The 17,124-nt window shown below is 37.8% G+C and overlaps 1 protein-coding gene across 1 annotated transcript in view; it reads right to left on the bottom strand.

Moving 5' to 3' along the window:
- Positions 1-17,124, bottom strand: part of LOC107592801 (gephyrin-like) — a 114,524-nt gene that overhangs the window by 56,207 nt on the left and 41,193 nt on the right. The window contains exon 2 of the mRNA XM_016282364.1: positions 1,459-1,537. Within this exon, the coding sequence (XP_016137850.1) occupies positions 1,459-1,537 (79 nt within the window). The remainder of the gene's footprint in view (positions 1-1,458; positions 1,538-17,124) is intronic.

Raw genomic sequence — 17,124 nt, 5'->3', positions numbered from 1 at the left:
TCATCTCTATCCAGAGGACGATGAGCCGTGTGTGTCCCCACTATGATTAATTCAGCTCTATTTTTACCACACCTCGTTAGTAAAACTGACAGCTCATCCAATGAATCAATTCACCTGAGCTGACAGAGCACTGGAGATGGAGCTCACCAGTCAACAGACAACACACACATACCTTATCCATCAATACTCTCTGAACTATCTCTACCTTCTGGCTGCGCCCCATGCTTCTCTTCCTCTCTGACATCTTTCAGAGACCTACATCCTGCGGTCTCTGTCACTCCTCTGACCTTGGTCCAGGTACGTAGAATTGCTCTGGTTTTTGATACTAAAGCAGAAACAGATGCAGTCTTGGAACATTTTCTCATCAATTCCTAATCCATCATAGACCCTTATATCCCTACTTCTTTACCCATAATGCCACAACACCAAAAACCCCAGATAATTCAATTATTAGGATGGAGCATTGCACCCTTGCTGAGTTTCAAGTACCAATAGCTTAGTAGGTAGTGTTTTCTATATTAACTTCCTTCCCAAGGAAACCGGTCTTCCAAGGCACTTCAGAAATCAACTAGATTGGTGCATCTTTTTAGACAGGTTGTTAGTGAACATTTGATTTGGATGTGCCTTGAGGCCTTCCAAACTTCAGATTATACCTAGAGAAGCCAGCATTTATACAGAGAGGTGGAAGGACAATTAGCTCTCCTTCTTGTTGAAGATTGTTAAAGGTTTCTCAAAGCACGAGAGGTCTCTGTTGAAGTATATGAGAAGTAGCTGCCATACAAGAGGCCTGCATTATGTAAAATTGTATAGAAGCTTTGCTTCAAATTCTGTCGATTCACAGAATCAATAATGTTTGCAACAATGCATGAAAGGTAATGCAAACAGACAGAGTAAGAAATTGTAGCTGCTGTCCTCCTTTGTCAAGGATGGACTCTTGGGTCTTGTCCCAAATGCCGACCTAAAGGCTTGCAGTCCTCCACCAAGTCCACATATTAGTCTGGATCATTGGGTAGTAGTTCACATCAGTGTGGGATCAGCTTAAGGTAGCATTCAGAGGCACATAGGGATGGTAAAGAGGGTTAAGCTATGGCAGGGATGTCCAATCCTGCTCTTGGAAGGCCATTATCCTGAAAAATTTAGCTCCAAGCCTAATTGAACCAGCTTTAGGGTTACTAGAAACTTCCAGGCAAGTGTATTGAGGCAGGTTAGAGGACTCTTCAGGACATTGGCCCTCCAGGAGCAAGACTGAACACTGCTGCCCTGTGGTTTTTTGGACTTTACAAACATGTCTTGATCTGGGACAGGACCTTGAAATTCATGCCTTGATCTTCATGAAGGACAACCATCCATTCAGCACACAGAAAGTCTAGGAATGGGACACAATGACTGTCTGGCAATGTTCTATGTTTAACAGAACAGTATTGTAAACAGCCAGTGTATTGTGTGTGAGTCACTTACAAGGACGGGTCATGGACAAGATCTTTGAGGTTGACTCCACTGCGGTCCTCAGCAAGGTTTCTGAAGCAGCTGTCACTCACTGCAGACAGAAGAGTGAGAAGGAGAAAGGATGTGAGACATGGAAAAGGGAAGAGAAAATGGAAGAAAAAGGCACATCATTGCATGGAAATAACAGAATGCCCCTTCGCAAACCAGTTATTCAAAAATGTTAGTCCTGAGGTTTGAGAGAATATGAGTTATGTCAAAACACATTACTCAACAAAAGCACACAGCTACAAGCATGGAGAATCATACTCCAAGGCCCTCGTGTATACTATATAACAGAGGTCACACTGTTACGCACCACAGAGCATTAACATTACTGTCCTCCTCTGCATTGTGTCAACTTCCTCTGGGAGTTTGCCACCTGTATGATGGTGAACAGAATCAGCACCACTGATAACCAGAAGTTACAATTTCAACAGTAGTTAAAGGGGATGTATTACTGAAAACACTCCTTTCCTTGTTCTTTTTGAACACACATTCAACATGAACCATCTACTAAACCAGGGGTAGGCAAGTTCGGTCCTAGAGAGCCGCAGTCCTGCAGAGTTCAGCTCCAACCCTAATCAAACACACCTGAACAAGCTAATCAATGTCTTCAGGATTACTAAGGCTATAGGCAGGTGAGTTTTGTTTTCAGGGTTGGAGCTGAACTCTGCAGGACTGCGGCTCTCTAGGACCGAACTTGCCTATTCCTGTACTAAACTAAGCTGGAAAATCATTCAGAAATCATCATGGTATTAATGCCAAAACAGTAAGCTCATTAGCATTTGACCGACCACGTTCACATATTTAGAATTCACTAACATTACAAGCCTTGATGAATAACAGTGTGAAAAGTAAGATATTAGCCAATTATAACAGAGGTCATTTGCATATAGAAGTCTTAAAGAAATAGTTAATCCAAAAAAAAAATTCAGTGAGTTTAAAGACTCCACAAACTTTGACTGTAAAGGCAAAAGAGTTTAAACATTCTTAAAAATGTATTTTATTGTGTGTTCCACAGAAGAAAGGAAGTCATACCAGTTCAAAGCAAAATGAGGGTGAGTAAATGATGACAGAATTTTCTTTTTTTATTGGGTGAACTATTCCTCTAAAGGCACAGTACCAACAACAGTTTAACTTGAAGCACCAAAAAAGGTGGAAAATAGACATAAACTGCATGATTGCCGTTTGTGGTGCAAGAAAACTTGACTAAACGTATACTATTGTACTTTGGGGAAGAAAATGGATGAAAAAGAATGGACTACATAAGTGTTGTAGTTGAAGCCAGCTCATCTGAATCTGAGTCCAGGCTGTAGATTGAGTCCAAGTCAAGACTAAGACCACTTAAATCAGTTAAGTCATTTAATTATTAATTTTTTCAGTAATTTATCAAAATATTTAAAAAGGTTTGCTGCAATGTTTAAAATACGCTACGCATATAAAAAATTGTTTTTTTAGGGGGGAAAAAACAAGTCGCGTATAAGTCGCATTTTTTATTTCATTCAGAAATAGGCCTAATGTCGATGCCCAAAGTGCCCTTTTGTCAAGGCAATTTTTATTTTTTTGTAATTAAACACCATTTTGTAAAGGCCTGCCCAATCTAACTGTTAGTAAAAATAATTAATTATAATAAATAATAAAATAAAATTAGTAATTTATCAAAATATTTAAAAAGGTTTGCTGCAATGTTTAAAATACGCTACGCATATAAAAAATTGTTTTTTTAGGGGGGTAAAAACAAGTCGCGTATAAGTCGCATTTTTTATTTCATTCAGAAATAGGCCTAATGTCGATGCCCAAAGTGCCCTTTTGTCAAGGCAATTTTTATTTTTTTTAAGGCCTGCCCAATCTAACTGTTAGTAAAAATAATTAATTATAATTTAGTCGTAAATAAAATTATCCACATTGTGATCGCTCGGCTCCGAAGCGAAAAGCTGAATATGCGCTGCACCTGCTGCCTACTTATACTCACGCTGTGATCAGCAGCAGCTGGATGCAATAATCGCATGCCAATGTGCATTGGCTCGTTTAGTTTACACTCGAAGTAGATTGGTCCCTCTAAGCGAGATCCCAATTCGTCGGTCCTCCGACGTGACGTCTCCGTTCCCTCCTTCAGGGAACGAGGGTTACATACGTAACCGAGACGTTCTCAGCGGAGCGGTGTGCTTGTATACATATATTATTAAATTATTGAATTATTATTATTATACAAGAACTGTGTGAAGAGAGCATGCACAGCTGTTGTTTATATTGCTGTATGTAGCAAATGGAAGTAAGGTTAGCTGCAGCATTATTTAAGTAAAAATATGTTTCTCGTATAGGCCTATTTGTACCGAAAAAGGGTACTGTACCCAACCCTAGCGCAAACACAAGGAATTTGTTGTGGTTTTACAGGAACTCTTGGTACATAAATGCATACAAATAACCATATATATATATGAGACAAGATAGTTATAGAAGTTTCTTTTGAGCATGTGGCACTTTAAGCATTATCGTATCGCATATTGAATATCGCATAATTTAATGAGTTATCGCATATCGCATTTTTCTTCAATATCGCACAGCCCTACCGCTTTCTGTCGTCTGTTTCCTTTCGCGCAGCACAAAAATGAACAAAAACTCTGCATACTAAGCTACTTATTTTTCTTTCATTTTCTTAATGTATAATTTAAGTAAAAATATGTTTCTCGTATAGGCCTATTTATTTGTTTATATATATACTGTATATATCCTAGCTTTATTATGTTTTTATTTGCTCGCAGAAGCGCTGCAGGTGCGTGATGTGATATGATGACCATGTGAATCCTCATGTTCTGTCGTTTGCTGCTTTTTGCACACTTAAAATGAATCCCCGGGAAACAAATGTTAGTATTTTTTAACGGGTCATAGACACTTATCCTTTCTAATTTAATTCAATTCTAGTTTAAAATAATCTTGTCGGTTAATGGTTAACAATCGGTTTTAACGAGCGTCGCTTGTCCGTTAGGAAAAATAACCGAAATGAACAGTGCTAGTCTGAACAATTCAGACAGTGTAAATATCCTTTCCATTGGGGTGAATGAAGCCTAGTTTTCAGTCAGTGTCACGCGAGCCTCCACAGTGTATAAATAGTGTGCTCTGGTCCAGCACAGTGTGATCATATGTGCGAGAAAAAGAAAATGTATCTGCAGTGTTGTAGTCCGAGTCAAGACTGAATGCTTCAAATGCTTCAGAGTCCATGACAAGACCAAGACCATGTCCAGACTCAAGTATTACAACACTGGGCAATATCCCTCAAGTCAACATTGAAACCCTATTTAAACCTGGTCTTACATGTATGTCTCTTTCTATGCCTCTGAAATGACTTTAAGGTCACCATGCTCTCTTATTTTTCAACCACCAGTCATATATAGGCAATTGTTCATGATCAATTCTCGATGGTTAAATGAAGTCTTATCCTACTTTTTTTTTTCACATAGAAGATGCTTCACCTAGAAATATGCTGCTTTACCGAATTAAAAAAATGCATGCAAATGCTTTTAATGGTAACATAAATAATTGTGATGCACATTGTGATGTGGATATAAAAGGGTCTAGTGTAGCTCAAAACAGGTCAAAATCTGTGACGAGAGTAGAGAATGACCTGTGCGGTGTAAATAATTGATAAAGCGCTGCCGTTCACCATCACGCACAAGGGCTCGGTGCAACACTTGCTTCATAATTGCAACATTTTCTCACCCTTCTCTCATTTCTCATCTATTGGTCTCTCTGTTCTCTCTCTCCACCCTGCTAACCCTTGATCTATAAATAGGCTGGTGTTCCCTGCAGGAGGCAGGAGAAGTGAGCTCTCCTCAGAGAGGCGGTAAAAAACTTCTTGTCACAGGCACGCAAATGCGACGTCTGAGCGCGTATGAATGAGGGTGAAGGAGGATTGTTCTGCCAATGCATATTGTATACAAGTGACCGTGTGTATGTGTGTGTGCAAGAGAGATAGGGAGAGAGACTCAGCAGTTGGAACATTCATCAGAGACGTTAAGGCATCAGAATGTTAATGTCACCACAGCTCTGCCCTGCATGAGAGGAGAGTTGCCTATTTTTCAGACCTGCTAAAGAGCTACACCTCTCAAGCAAAGTGTTGTTAAGCACATCAGTTCATTGTCAAAGCCATTGGCATTGTTCCTGTCAAACCTCACAACAACTACTGTGGTGGTACACTGATAGTAACCGACGGTAATAACATAGTTCTTTGATATCAATGATGACATTGATTCAAACACCATGGTACATTGCATTACATGGTATTCCAATGAATTAACTAAAAAAAAAAATCTATAAACACTATATAACAAAAATATGACATTTATATAGGCCTACAAGAATAGGAATGACACCCAACATTGCTTAATATTCGCCCCGAAATGTATGAATTGTGTGTTCGCTCATTCCATCGACTGTTTGCAGCCAGTTGACAAAGGCTTGTAAATAATAAAATATATCATTATATCATAAATATATAATGATTATATAATAACACTTCACAAAAATACTGATGGTAACACCATGGTACTGTGATGGTATTCAACATGGTACAATGATAGTATCGGATGGTAATACTATAATAGTCTACAATGGTATTTATATGGTACTCCAAGGTACTTGAAAGTATATATAGTATTATAATGGTATTTTTGAAATATTAACACAATAAGTACTATTTACATATCACAGTATTATAGTGCTCTGAATGTACTTCAGAGAATACCATGGTATTCCCATGGTACAGTGATGTAATGAATGGTAATACCACAGTAATTTGTTGTATACCATGGTACTCAGAGGAAAAAAACATGGTAATAGTATGATACATGTTAAAAAGAACATGAAATTACCATGTTACATTTTTAGTTCTTAAAAGGAAATAGTGTAATATTAAGTAATATTAGTGTAAAGGAATTATTGAACGTCACCAACTCTCAATCTTCAATTCTCAACTTAAAAAGAAATGGCATCCTTCAAGCTCTGTAGAAAAGTGCGCGCACACACAGACACACACACACACACACACACACACACTCTTTCTTTCTACCTCATGTCTGTGACTCACAGCTCTGCAGACGGAAAAGTCTGTCTGCATGGACACTTTGGTAAGGTGAGAGTTTCCCTCTCAGCGTGAGACTGCGAGTGTGTGTGCGCAAATGTGTGTTGCCTGCAGCTGTGAGTAGGAGTTAGACTTGCATGAGCTGAGCTGGTGTAAAACCCTGTCTTGTTAACCCCTGTCTACATCCAGTGAAGACCTGTGGACTCCACTCTGTTCTTCAAACACCACAGTTCCAACACCTGGGAGCAGATAAGCCCAGCTTTGAGCCGCAAACCTTGGTGGAACAGCATTCCCTTAAAAAAAAAAAAACCTGTTATAAAAGACTGCATATAGAAACTTTTGGTACTAAACCTCACGGAACAAGGACAAGTATGTCTCCGAATGGACGATCAGCTAATCCAGTAGGTTCAATTTACTTTCCGTCTTGTTTCATCCCCCTTCAGGTTTTTCAAGGTCTATTCTGACACTAAGTAGCAAATAAGGTTGAAACTTCCATTTAAAAACTCTTTAGCATCCTAACCTAACTAAAATAAGATTTTCTGAGGCAAATGTGAGTGTTTCAAAACTCCCCTCTAAGTTGCTTGTCAGTAATAGGGCTGGGTAAAAAAAGATACATTTCTCGATTTAAATCGATTCTCATTTTTACGAAAGAATATCAATTCTTAAATTCCAAAAATCGATTAGTCTAGCCTGTTTTCAGCCAACATTGTAGCACGGCTCCCATCCAATAAATCGCAATAAGCTTTGTGCTTTGTTACTTTTCATATGAAACAAAGTTTCAGATTTAAAATTCTGTCCATTTTATCACAGTATTCAAAGAATAAATGCCGTTTTGGTGCCGTTTAATTTGAGAAGTGACAGATTGCTGCAGCACCTCAGTTCAAGAGAAGCAGCAGCGGGATGTCTCTGCTTTAAAGGGTTAGTTCACCCAAAAATGAAAATTCTGTAATGAATTACTCACCCTCATGTCGTTCCAAACCTGTAAGACCTCCATTCATCTTCGCAACACAAATTACGGTATTTTTGATTAAATTCGAGAGCTCTTAGGCCCTCCATAGACAGCAACATAACTTCAATGTTCGCACAAAGATGTCAATATAACGGCTTGTAAACAATGTCACATAACGTTACATTTACCTCAGAAAAAAAACTATTTGGTGATCATAAACTCATTAGTTAGAAAAATTCACTCTAGAGAGGAGCACTTTTGCTAAATACAGTGCCTTGCGAAAGTATTCATACCCCTTAATTTATTTCACATTTTGTTATGTTGCAGCCTTATGTTAAACTGCTTTAAATTACTTATTTTTCCACATCAATCTACACTCCATACACCATAAAGACAAAGCAAAAACAGAACTGTCACAACTTTGTAAATGTATTAAAAATAAAAAAAACTGAAATAAGTACATTGCATAAATATTCATACCCTTACCTCATTACTTAGCTGAAGCACCTTAACAGCCTCAAGTCTTTTTTTTTTGTTTGATACGACAAGCTTTGCTCATCAGCATTTGGCAATTATCTGCCATTCTTCACCTCACCTGTTCACCTTTTAAGCTGTCAGGTTGGATGAGAGCAGACGCACATTTTCAGGTTTCTCCAGAAATATTTGATTGGGTTCAATCCCAGGCTGTGGCTGGGCCACTCAAGGGCATTCACAAAGTTGTCTATAAGCCACTCTTGCTGTGTGATTAGGGTCATTGACCTGTTGGAAGTTGAACCTTCTGCCCAGTCTGAGGTTCTGAATGCTCAGTCTGGACTAGGTTTTCATTAAGGCTATCTCAATATTTTGGTGCATTGAGCTTTTCTTCTACTCTGACGAGCCCCTCAATCCCTGCTGCTGAAAAACAGCCCCACAGAATGAGGCTGCTACCATCACATTTTACTTTTGGGATGGTACTCTGCAGGTGATGATCAGTGCCTGGTTTCCTTCAAACACTATGCTTGGAATTGAGGTTCATTAGACCAGAGAATCTTGTTTCTCAGCGTCTAAGGGTCCTTTAGGTGCTTTTTTGCAAATTCCAAGTGGGTTTTCGTGTGTCTTCACGGAGGAGAAGATTGAGTCTGTCCACACCGACATAAAGCCCAGATCGGTGGAGTGTTGCAGTGATGTTTGTCCTTCTGTAGGTTTCTCCCATCTGCATATATGATCATTGAGCTCAACTAGAGTGACCATCAGGTTCTTGGTCACCAGTCTAGACAAGGCCCTTCTTCATCAGTTGCTCAGTTTGGCCAGGAGGCCAGCTCTAGGAAGAGTTCTAGCTGTTTCAAACATCTTCCATTATGGATAATGAAGATCACATGATTCTGTGAACCTTCAATGAAGCAGATTTTTTTCTGAACTCTTCCCCACATGTGTGGCTTGACGCAAACCTGTTTCTGAGCTCTACAGGCAGCTCTTTTTACCTCAGGGCTTGGTTTTTGCTCTGATATGCATTTTTTTTAGCTGTTGGACCTTTTATTATGACATGTGTGCCTTTCCAAATCCTACACATTCAATTTAACTTGAAGTGTAGTAACATCTACAAGCAATATGAATGCTCCTGAACTAAATTTCAGCTGTCCCACATAAGGGTTTAAATACTTATGCAATGGAATTATTCAAGTTTTTTTACTTTTAATAAATTTGCAAAGATGTTAAAAATCAGTTTTTTTGCTTTGCCATTATGGTGTATGGAGTGTAGAATGATGTGGGGGGGAAAGTAATTTAAAGCAATTTAACATAAGGCAATTTATGTTTGAATAAATCCATCAAGATTTTATGACAGTCACCAATTATGATTTAAATGTTTATATTTAAAAAAACAAACGAATTGGAGTAGAAATGTTATGTAATTGTAACTTTATTATTATAAAAACTTAATTGAGTGTAATTTAAGTGGTTGTATACAAATCAGTTAATTTTAACCTTCAATATTGTAGTAATGTATAACCAACTGACTCTCATGTATATTTTACAGCATTAGTTGAGAGATTTTTTTTGTTCCCTTGAGAAAATTTGACATGTACTGTACCTGATATATCCAAAATAATCTATATTGCATCGAATCGAATTGGTAATCGAATCGAATCACAAGCTTGTGAATGGGAATCGAATTGAATCGTGAAAATTGTGTCAAAACCTGCAGCCCTAGTCGTTATTTTCCAGGGTGTTGCTACACAGTAGCTAAGTTCTTCTGGGTGCAAATGCCTATTAACACCAAGAACGATAGATATAATAATAACGGTAGCACTTTATTTTACAGTCCTGTTCCACATGAACATACTATGCAGCAGTTATAGTGATTACAATAACTGGGTAATAGCTAGACACTAACCCTGAACCTACCCCTAAACATAAACCTAACCCATGTAGTTACGTTATATTATCCAGTACTTTCTGGAAATAGGTAAGTGCAGGTAAGTGCTGTAAAAAAAAAAAAAAGTGCCATAATAATGATAATAAACTAATAATAAACTATTGTCAACAGCTACAGATGACAATGTTCTGTTTATTGTAAGTGCACGCTGCAGTTATATGTATCCAAAATAATCGATATTGAATCAAATCGATTTGGTAATCAAATCGAATCGGAAGCTTGTAAATGAGAATCGAATGGAATCGTGAAATTTGTGTCAAAACCCAGCCCTAGGGAACACAATCATGTAGACAGTCCAGTTAGGTAATTATAGAGAAATACTTTGATGACAGACTTTGCTCGTGCATTTAAGAATGACCATAACATTTCAGATGATGTGCAACAAGATCGGTCCACTGCTTATTAAGGTTAAGTGATCGTCCCAACACACAAAGTCACATACATTTTTTGATGCACACGGAGGAATTTATTCGGTAAATGCATTTCCATCTCCCATTATTCGCGTGAACCCTTTTTTGCACAAATCAAAAACCACCTAAAGCGAGCATAAAAACTCTCTTGGTGAATTAAATAATTTTCCCCCCCAAAATTTGCCATTTCCATCACTCATTTCTGATGCAATACTTCACATTGTGCATAAAAACAGGGTGATGGAAACAGCTATTGTGACAAACAACTGAGTGAACATAGGGAAGGGACTTTGTGCTATCCACCAATTGTTGATTGGATGGAGATCGACTGAATACAAGCTTGCAGTCAATTGTAAGAAAGGGGAGTTAAAGGGGACATCGGATGCCATTTTCCACAAGTTGGTATGATTTTTAGAGTCTTTATGAAATGTCTGTAACATACTTTGGTTAAAATACCTTAATGGTCGTGTAAAACAACACCCTTTTACATTGTCAAAAACAGCTCTGTTCACAGCGACCCTTTTCGGTGAATGTCTCTTTAAATGATAATGAGCTACTGCTCAGCCCGCCCTTCTCTTCTGTGGGGTGTATTGACACAAAACGGGAATTGCTCCCTTGGCCTATATGGCTAGGAGGTGGGCTTATTCAAATAGCTAGCTGTCTATGCAGAAACCGGCTGCAAATTGAAACAGCTCGCTGGATGACAGTGTTTCAGGCACAGACAGCTCATAACTAACTGGCTAAGTGTTTTCTTTTCTGTTTTTCTGAGCTGACAAACACACCAGAAACCTAACTAAATACAAAAAGAAAAATGCTAAAAAAAAAAAAAGTTTGCTAAGAAAATTTCATCCAATGTCCCCTTTAAGAACACTAAATAACTGGAAAAGTCACCAGAGAGAAGTCCTTTAATTAAACATTAAAAATGGACAAATTAATCATGCACATATAATTGTTCCCATGTATAGGTATATAGAATATCAATAACATGCATTTGGAAAATAGTTTGGGTGACTTTTGATTTCACGTTGCTACAGAAAAAAATAATCTAAAAATAACAAAAGCCTACCATCATGTCTCTATAATATTCTAGTTGCGTTTCTGTAGCTGTAGTGCTAACAATGCCAAGGTCATGGGTTCATTTCCCAAGGAATACCTTGAATGTAAGTTGCTTTAGGTAAAATTGTCTGCTTTTATCTAAAAGTGGACAAATCGCCCTTGGGGTCTCAACTCTCCAGACCAGGTGCACAATTTGAAATCATTCATGTTCTTAGCATAAATTATACAGGACAAGCTATGTGCCAAAGTTCAATACATAAGGTCAGTGTGTTTTTTTTCAAATATAAGCAATAGTAGCCTTCTCAAGCACTACTATCAAAATGATTTAGAGGCCTTTGCTGTGTTCAGATGTGTGTCCAATCAGAGTCATGCATGCGTAACATCCTGCTGACCAATCAGAGAAGCCCCCTGGACCAACTCCCCAAGAGCAGCGTTATTTATTACTCACTCCTCTCTCTAGATCTAATCAATGAACGCCTCTACTGCCCCCTGCCTCCACCTTCATGACTATGCAAGACCGCTCTGGAAACATGAGAGATATGGAAAGAAAATAGAAAAAGAGCTGAAAAGAAAAGGTTTTTCAAGAAGAGAGGGAGCTGGTCTGTGAAGGTTTCAGGTGAACTCCATTAGATCAGTGACAGGAGCACGCTGATCCCCAGGCACGTAGTTAACAGTGCTGGATGCGTTGTGTGTGTGTGTGGGGGGGGGGGGGTGTTAAGGAGAGAAGAGAGAAAGTCACAATGGAACTTAAATCTGTGAGCTGCATTTCAAAGCACCTTTATACGAATGTATCGTGTAGAGTCTACAAAAGCTCAGTTTCTAGATAAGCGTTTCACAATGGCAAAAGAGGGAATGGAGAAAAAGAAAAATAATTGATTTAGGGGGGATGGTGCTGAAGGGAATGTGAAAGAATAGTGGACGTGTTCTAGAGAGAAATGAGGGGTGTCTGTAATTAAATCATTGAGAAAATACCAACAAAGTCACTCCTATAAATACACACACACACACACACACACACATAGTCATACACATTTATACAGTGGTGACAGGAAGTACTGGGTAGCACTTCATTTAGCAGTCATGACTTCCAAACATTTCCTGCAGGCTACTCCATCACTCCAGCACATCAACTTGAAGGTATTTTGGCCCACTTCTCTGCACAGGACTGCTTCAAGTCACTGGTATTTTTGGTTGTTTTGATTGACCGCTGGCTCCAGGTCACTGCTGCAACATCTTGATTCAGTCAGGGCTGTGACTTTTGCAAAACCCAAAACATTGTAAACCGTGCTCATGAATATGAAATAGGTGACTTAAAATTCCCCAGACATTTGTAACCGATAAACCACTCACCAATTGCCTTTTTCGTTGCACCCAATTGGCAAAGGCTTCTGCTGGGTTTGAAAGCTGTTATTGTTTTATGTGGCCAGTTTCATTTTTTTTCCTACTGAAATAAGAATCTCTGAATATATATATATATATAAGAAATATGATTACTGCCCCACTCCCCCCCCAAATTTTCTCCCCCCCCCCCCCCCCCCCCCCCCAAAAAAAAAATAAGAAAAACAAACTAAGGAGTTTTGAGAATACGGCTGTTGTCAGACAAAAAACAAAACAATACAATTATTTAGTAAAACGCCTTTATTATTTGAGCCTATTTGAACTACAACTGTTTTAGTTAATTGAAACAAAGTTTAAATAAATATTGAAATAAAAAAATAAATAAAATATTGAAATAAAAATAAATAAATAAATAAACAAATAAATAAAAATTGAACAAGACAGAACATTAGAAATGTTGCCATTGCAACTAACTGAAGTAAGATGTTTTACAAAGTACTACATTTCCTAAAATTAAAATTAAAATTAAAAAAGCTTATTAGAAATATTTTAAAAAGCTAATAAAAATGACAAAGCCACAAAATTACGAAAACAAACTAAAAGCAAAATCTAGGCCTAATTTAAAATAATAATAAGTACTACAATACTATAAAATAAATAATATGAAAATAACACTGGTTGTGAAGTTACATGTAACACTGCTTCAGGTCAAATGTCAAAAACTTTGTTCATATTTAGCGATTGTTACTAGCTTTATGTCATGAAAGATTGGATACAAGTTTAAAAAGTATAAAAATGTATAAAGCTGATGATAAATTAATGTGATTTAAAAGTACCTAAGAAAGTATTAAAATACTTTTGTATTGTAATATTTACTTCCTGAACCCATGTGCTTCCACTGTAAGTGAATATTTCAAACATAGTTTAGTCTCACTGCTAAAAAGACGACTTAAATAGCATAAAAACATATAGGTGCTTTAATAAAATAACAAGCCACACATGTCTGCTTTCCTCATAAAAAGTAAATTAATTTAAATCAGTAAAGTCTTTTTTGTAATAATAAAAAAAAACACTCCCAAAACTGTTCCGCAAACACTAGGCACTTCAAACTGAAGATCATCTGATCTCACTGGCCTTCCGCATCAACAGAATCAACTCTAAACATCCAATCATGATATTCTGTGAAGTCAATCTAAGTCTAAATGAAAAATGACTTAAAAACCATGAGTTGAACGTTGCCCTCGTCTTCTCTCTCTTTCCAGAGCAGATTAATAAAACATCATACACAGCAGCTCCACTGCTGACTTACTTAGTCAGCGAAATGTAGCCCTTCTTCTCAATACTGAACACACATACACATGCAAACAACGCCAAGACCACACAATAACAAAGCAAGCGCACATGCAAAAAAAAAAAAAAGAAATACTTAGATGTAAGTACTTTCAGTCTGTCTTTTGAAATTTTGAAAGTTCACACTGATGATCAATGTCAAATAAATATTCACAGAATAGGAAAGACCACAGTCACATTTAATAAGTGATGATATGAATTATGATATGGGTGATTCCACAAAACAGGGGCCATTATCCCTCATATATAAGTGTAAAATAACTTTAACAATAAATAGCTGATGCCAACTTTCATTACTTTAAAAATACAACAAAAAAAATCTTCATCATGAGAATGCCTTTTCTAACCAACTTTCCCATGCTAATTAACACATTTTGGTGAAAATAAAACCATTTTGCATTTAATCTATATAGTTAACACTGATGTGTTATTTAAAAAGTTGCACCCAGGCAATGTGTCAACTCTGTTATCATATTTTTAACTTTTACAAGTAACAATTCCATAAAATAAAAATAAAAATTGTCAAAAATGACATCAACATTTTAAAAAGTAGGCTAAATAAATAAACTTCTCTTTTTTCCTCAATTTATCTTACATCTTACGATTGTCAGGGGATAATGTCAATCCTGTTACCATGATTATCTATATTTGAAAAAGTATATATATATATAATATATAACGTAACGTATATCCTTAAAAAATAAGCAGCACCTTGCGCTTTCACAAATATGAGAACTACATATTTTAGAAATTATCTCCATGGCTTTTCCAGTTGTTCATGATTTCTGGATGAAGATTTCTTAAAATAATTAGGAGGAGCAACATCTAGCTGATAATATAGTTTGGAGACAAGCATTACTTGAAGAAAAAAGTATATTTGTTAGAGAAATGTACCATGATTGTATTACTTTTCCAGGCCTGGAAATCACAACTATACAATTCCCTAAATAAAAAGGAGGGGAATAAGTCTCAACCGCGAGTCTTTCCATTTTAATTACGATGAAATAATTCCACATTTTTCCTTCAATGGTCTTTTTTTTTCTGTGAGATTGGGTTGTTCGCCATTATTAATATTTCATTACCATGCTGATAAATACGGAGAAGAGATTCGTTCAGGAAGCCACTGCAGACACAACTCTCATCTCTTCGCATAGCTCCATCCAAGCCACTCCTGTCATCTTGAGCTCTTTCACTTCTCTACATTTTTTTACCACTTCTAAAAATCAAAAGACAGAGATAATTCAAATTATAGGCTACATAAAGAGAGAGAAAAACAGCAAAGAGACACAGAGAAAGACAGAATGACAAACAGAGATGGAGAAAGACAGATGGTCAGTCAGGAAGAACAATAGAGAATGATGAAGGGATCTGAAGACAGAAGAAGAGAATGGGGGAGGTGTAGAAGAGCGAATGAGGATGAGCTGGACTGGACTGGGGAGGAAAGAAAAAGGAAGATGGAAAGAAGAGTAGATAAATGATGAAGAGGATGCAACATACATCCTGAAAGAGAAAGAATACAGGTAGGAATAGGAGATTTAGATTTACAGAGGAATGACGAAAACCCTAACAGCCAAAACACACACACACAAAGCTATTCCCCTTGTGAACGCTGGTAATTATCTTAAAACCCACTGCTGATGACCCCTGTGCTTTCATGCACACTTTTGCCTCATTTTTGCACACACAAGCACACACATACACACAGAAACTAACCTGTTTACTCTCTTGCAAGACATTTATTAAAAGCAGAGTTGTCACTGTAACGTGTGAAAACAAGATTTTGGGATTCCTCTTCAAGGGATATTATAGGTTTATTATGATGTTGCTAAAAATAACATTATTTTGTGTATTTGGTGTAATGAAATGTGTTTACGCGGTTTAAGGTTAAAAAAACACATTATTTTCCACATACTGTACATTATTGTTTCTCCTCTATACCCCGCCTTTCTGAAACGCGTTGATTTTTACAAAGCTCATCGGTCTGAAAAGCGAGGTGTATGCTGATTGGCCAACTATCCAGTGCATTGTGATTGGCCGAATACCTCAAGTGTGTGACGTAAATGTTACGCCCCTTACCATATTGTGATGCTGTGTCCCGACCGGAGCGACGAGACAAAAACATTAAAACCAATTATAAACAAGGCATTTGTTGCATCCAGTGGGGACATAATGATGGATTATAATGATTAATACTGTTTTTTTACGCGTTGCGTTGCATCACGCCACGTAAACATAAAACCATGTCTGCATTTATGATTGGAGAAATGACAAACAGCAAGCGCTACTCTACACTGCTCAAACCTCGCGGTTGAATCATCAGTGGCAAATTCTTTAAATATAAAAAACGTACTTACAGTCTGTGAGTCAGAACAGCCGGCATTGTAGTCTACTCTACCAGGATCAGGAAACAGTCCTCCATAAAATGCGCTGGACACATCTGAATATTTGGGTTGAAGTGTTCTGGAACAGTGTTGTAAATACAACTTAACCACTGATTTCTAGTCGTGTCCTCTTTTGGAAGGCCAAACAACGTAGTTTTACTTTCACAACGAAAAACACAGCATCACACACAGTGGGCTTGAGTGAGCGGAGGCCGGCAGCCTAGAGTGAGCGGCGGCCTGAGGCCATCTGAATATTTAGGTTGAACTGTTCTGGAACAGTGTTGTAAATCCGGCGGGCTTGCGGCAACCAAATGTGACGACCCCGGGCTGAACTCCGCTTTGTCCGCGGTGAAAGCCGATCCGGGGAGCCACAGCACGAAGTTGATGCATTTCCTCAGCGACCAGCACGGATCAGCTCCAGGCATGATGAAGCGGATATCCTCCTCTTTTGGAAGGCCAAACAAAGTAGTTTCGCTTTCACAACGAAACACACAGCGCCTTCACGACATGGCGGTGGCGGCAGCAACAATACTACAGCGAGAATAAAAGTTACGCCTTCTTTCTTTGCATGAACATTTGGGTGGCAAATCTTCCCACATCGTGACGTAGACATGTGGGGGGCGTGTTAGAATGAGCCGTTTTAGGTAGGCGTGGTTGACTCTTAA

Source organism: Sinocyclocheilus grahami, unplaced genomic scaffold, assembly GCF_001515645.1.
Source record: "Sinocyclocheilus grahami isolate Dianchi unplaced genomic scaffold, SAMN03320097.WGS_v1.1 scaffold158.1, whole genome shotgun sequence".
In the NCBI taxonomy this organism is placed as follows: Eukaryota; Metazoa; Chordata; class Actinopteri; order Cypriniformes; family Cyprinidae; genus Sinocyclocheilus; species Sinocyclocheilus grahami.
This window is presented reverse-complemented; position numbering and strand designations above follow the sequence as displayed.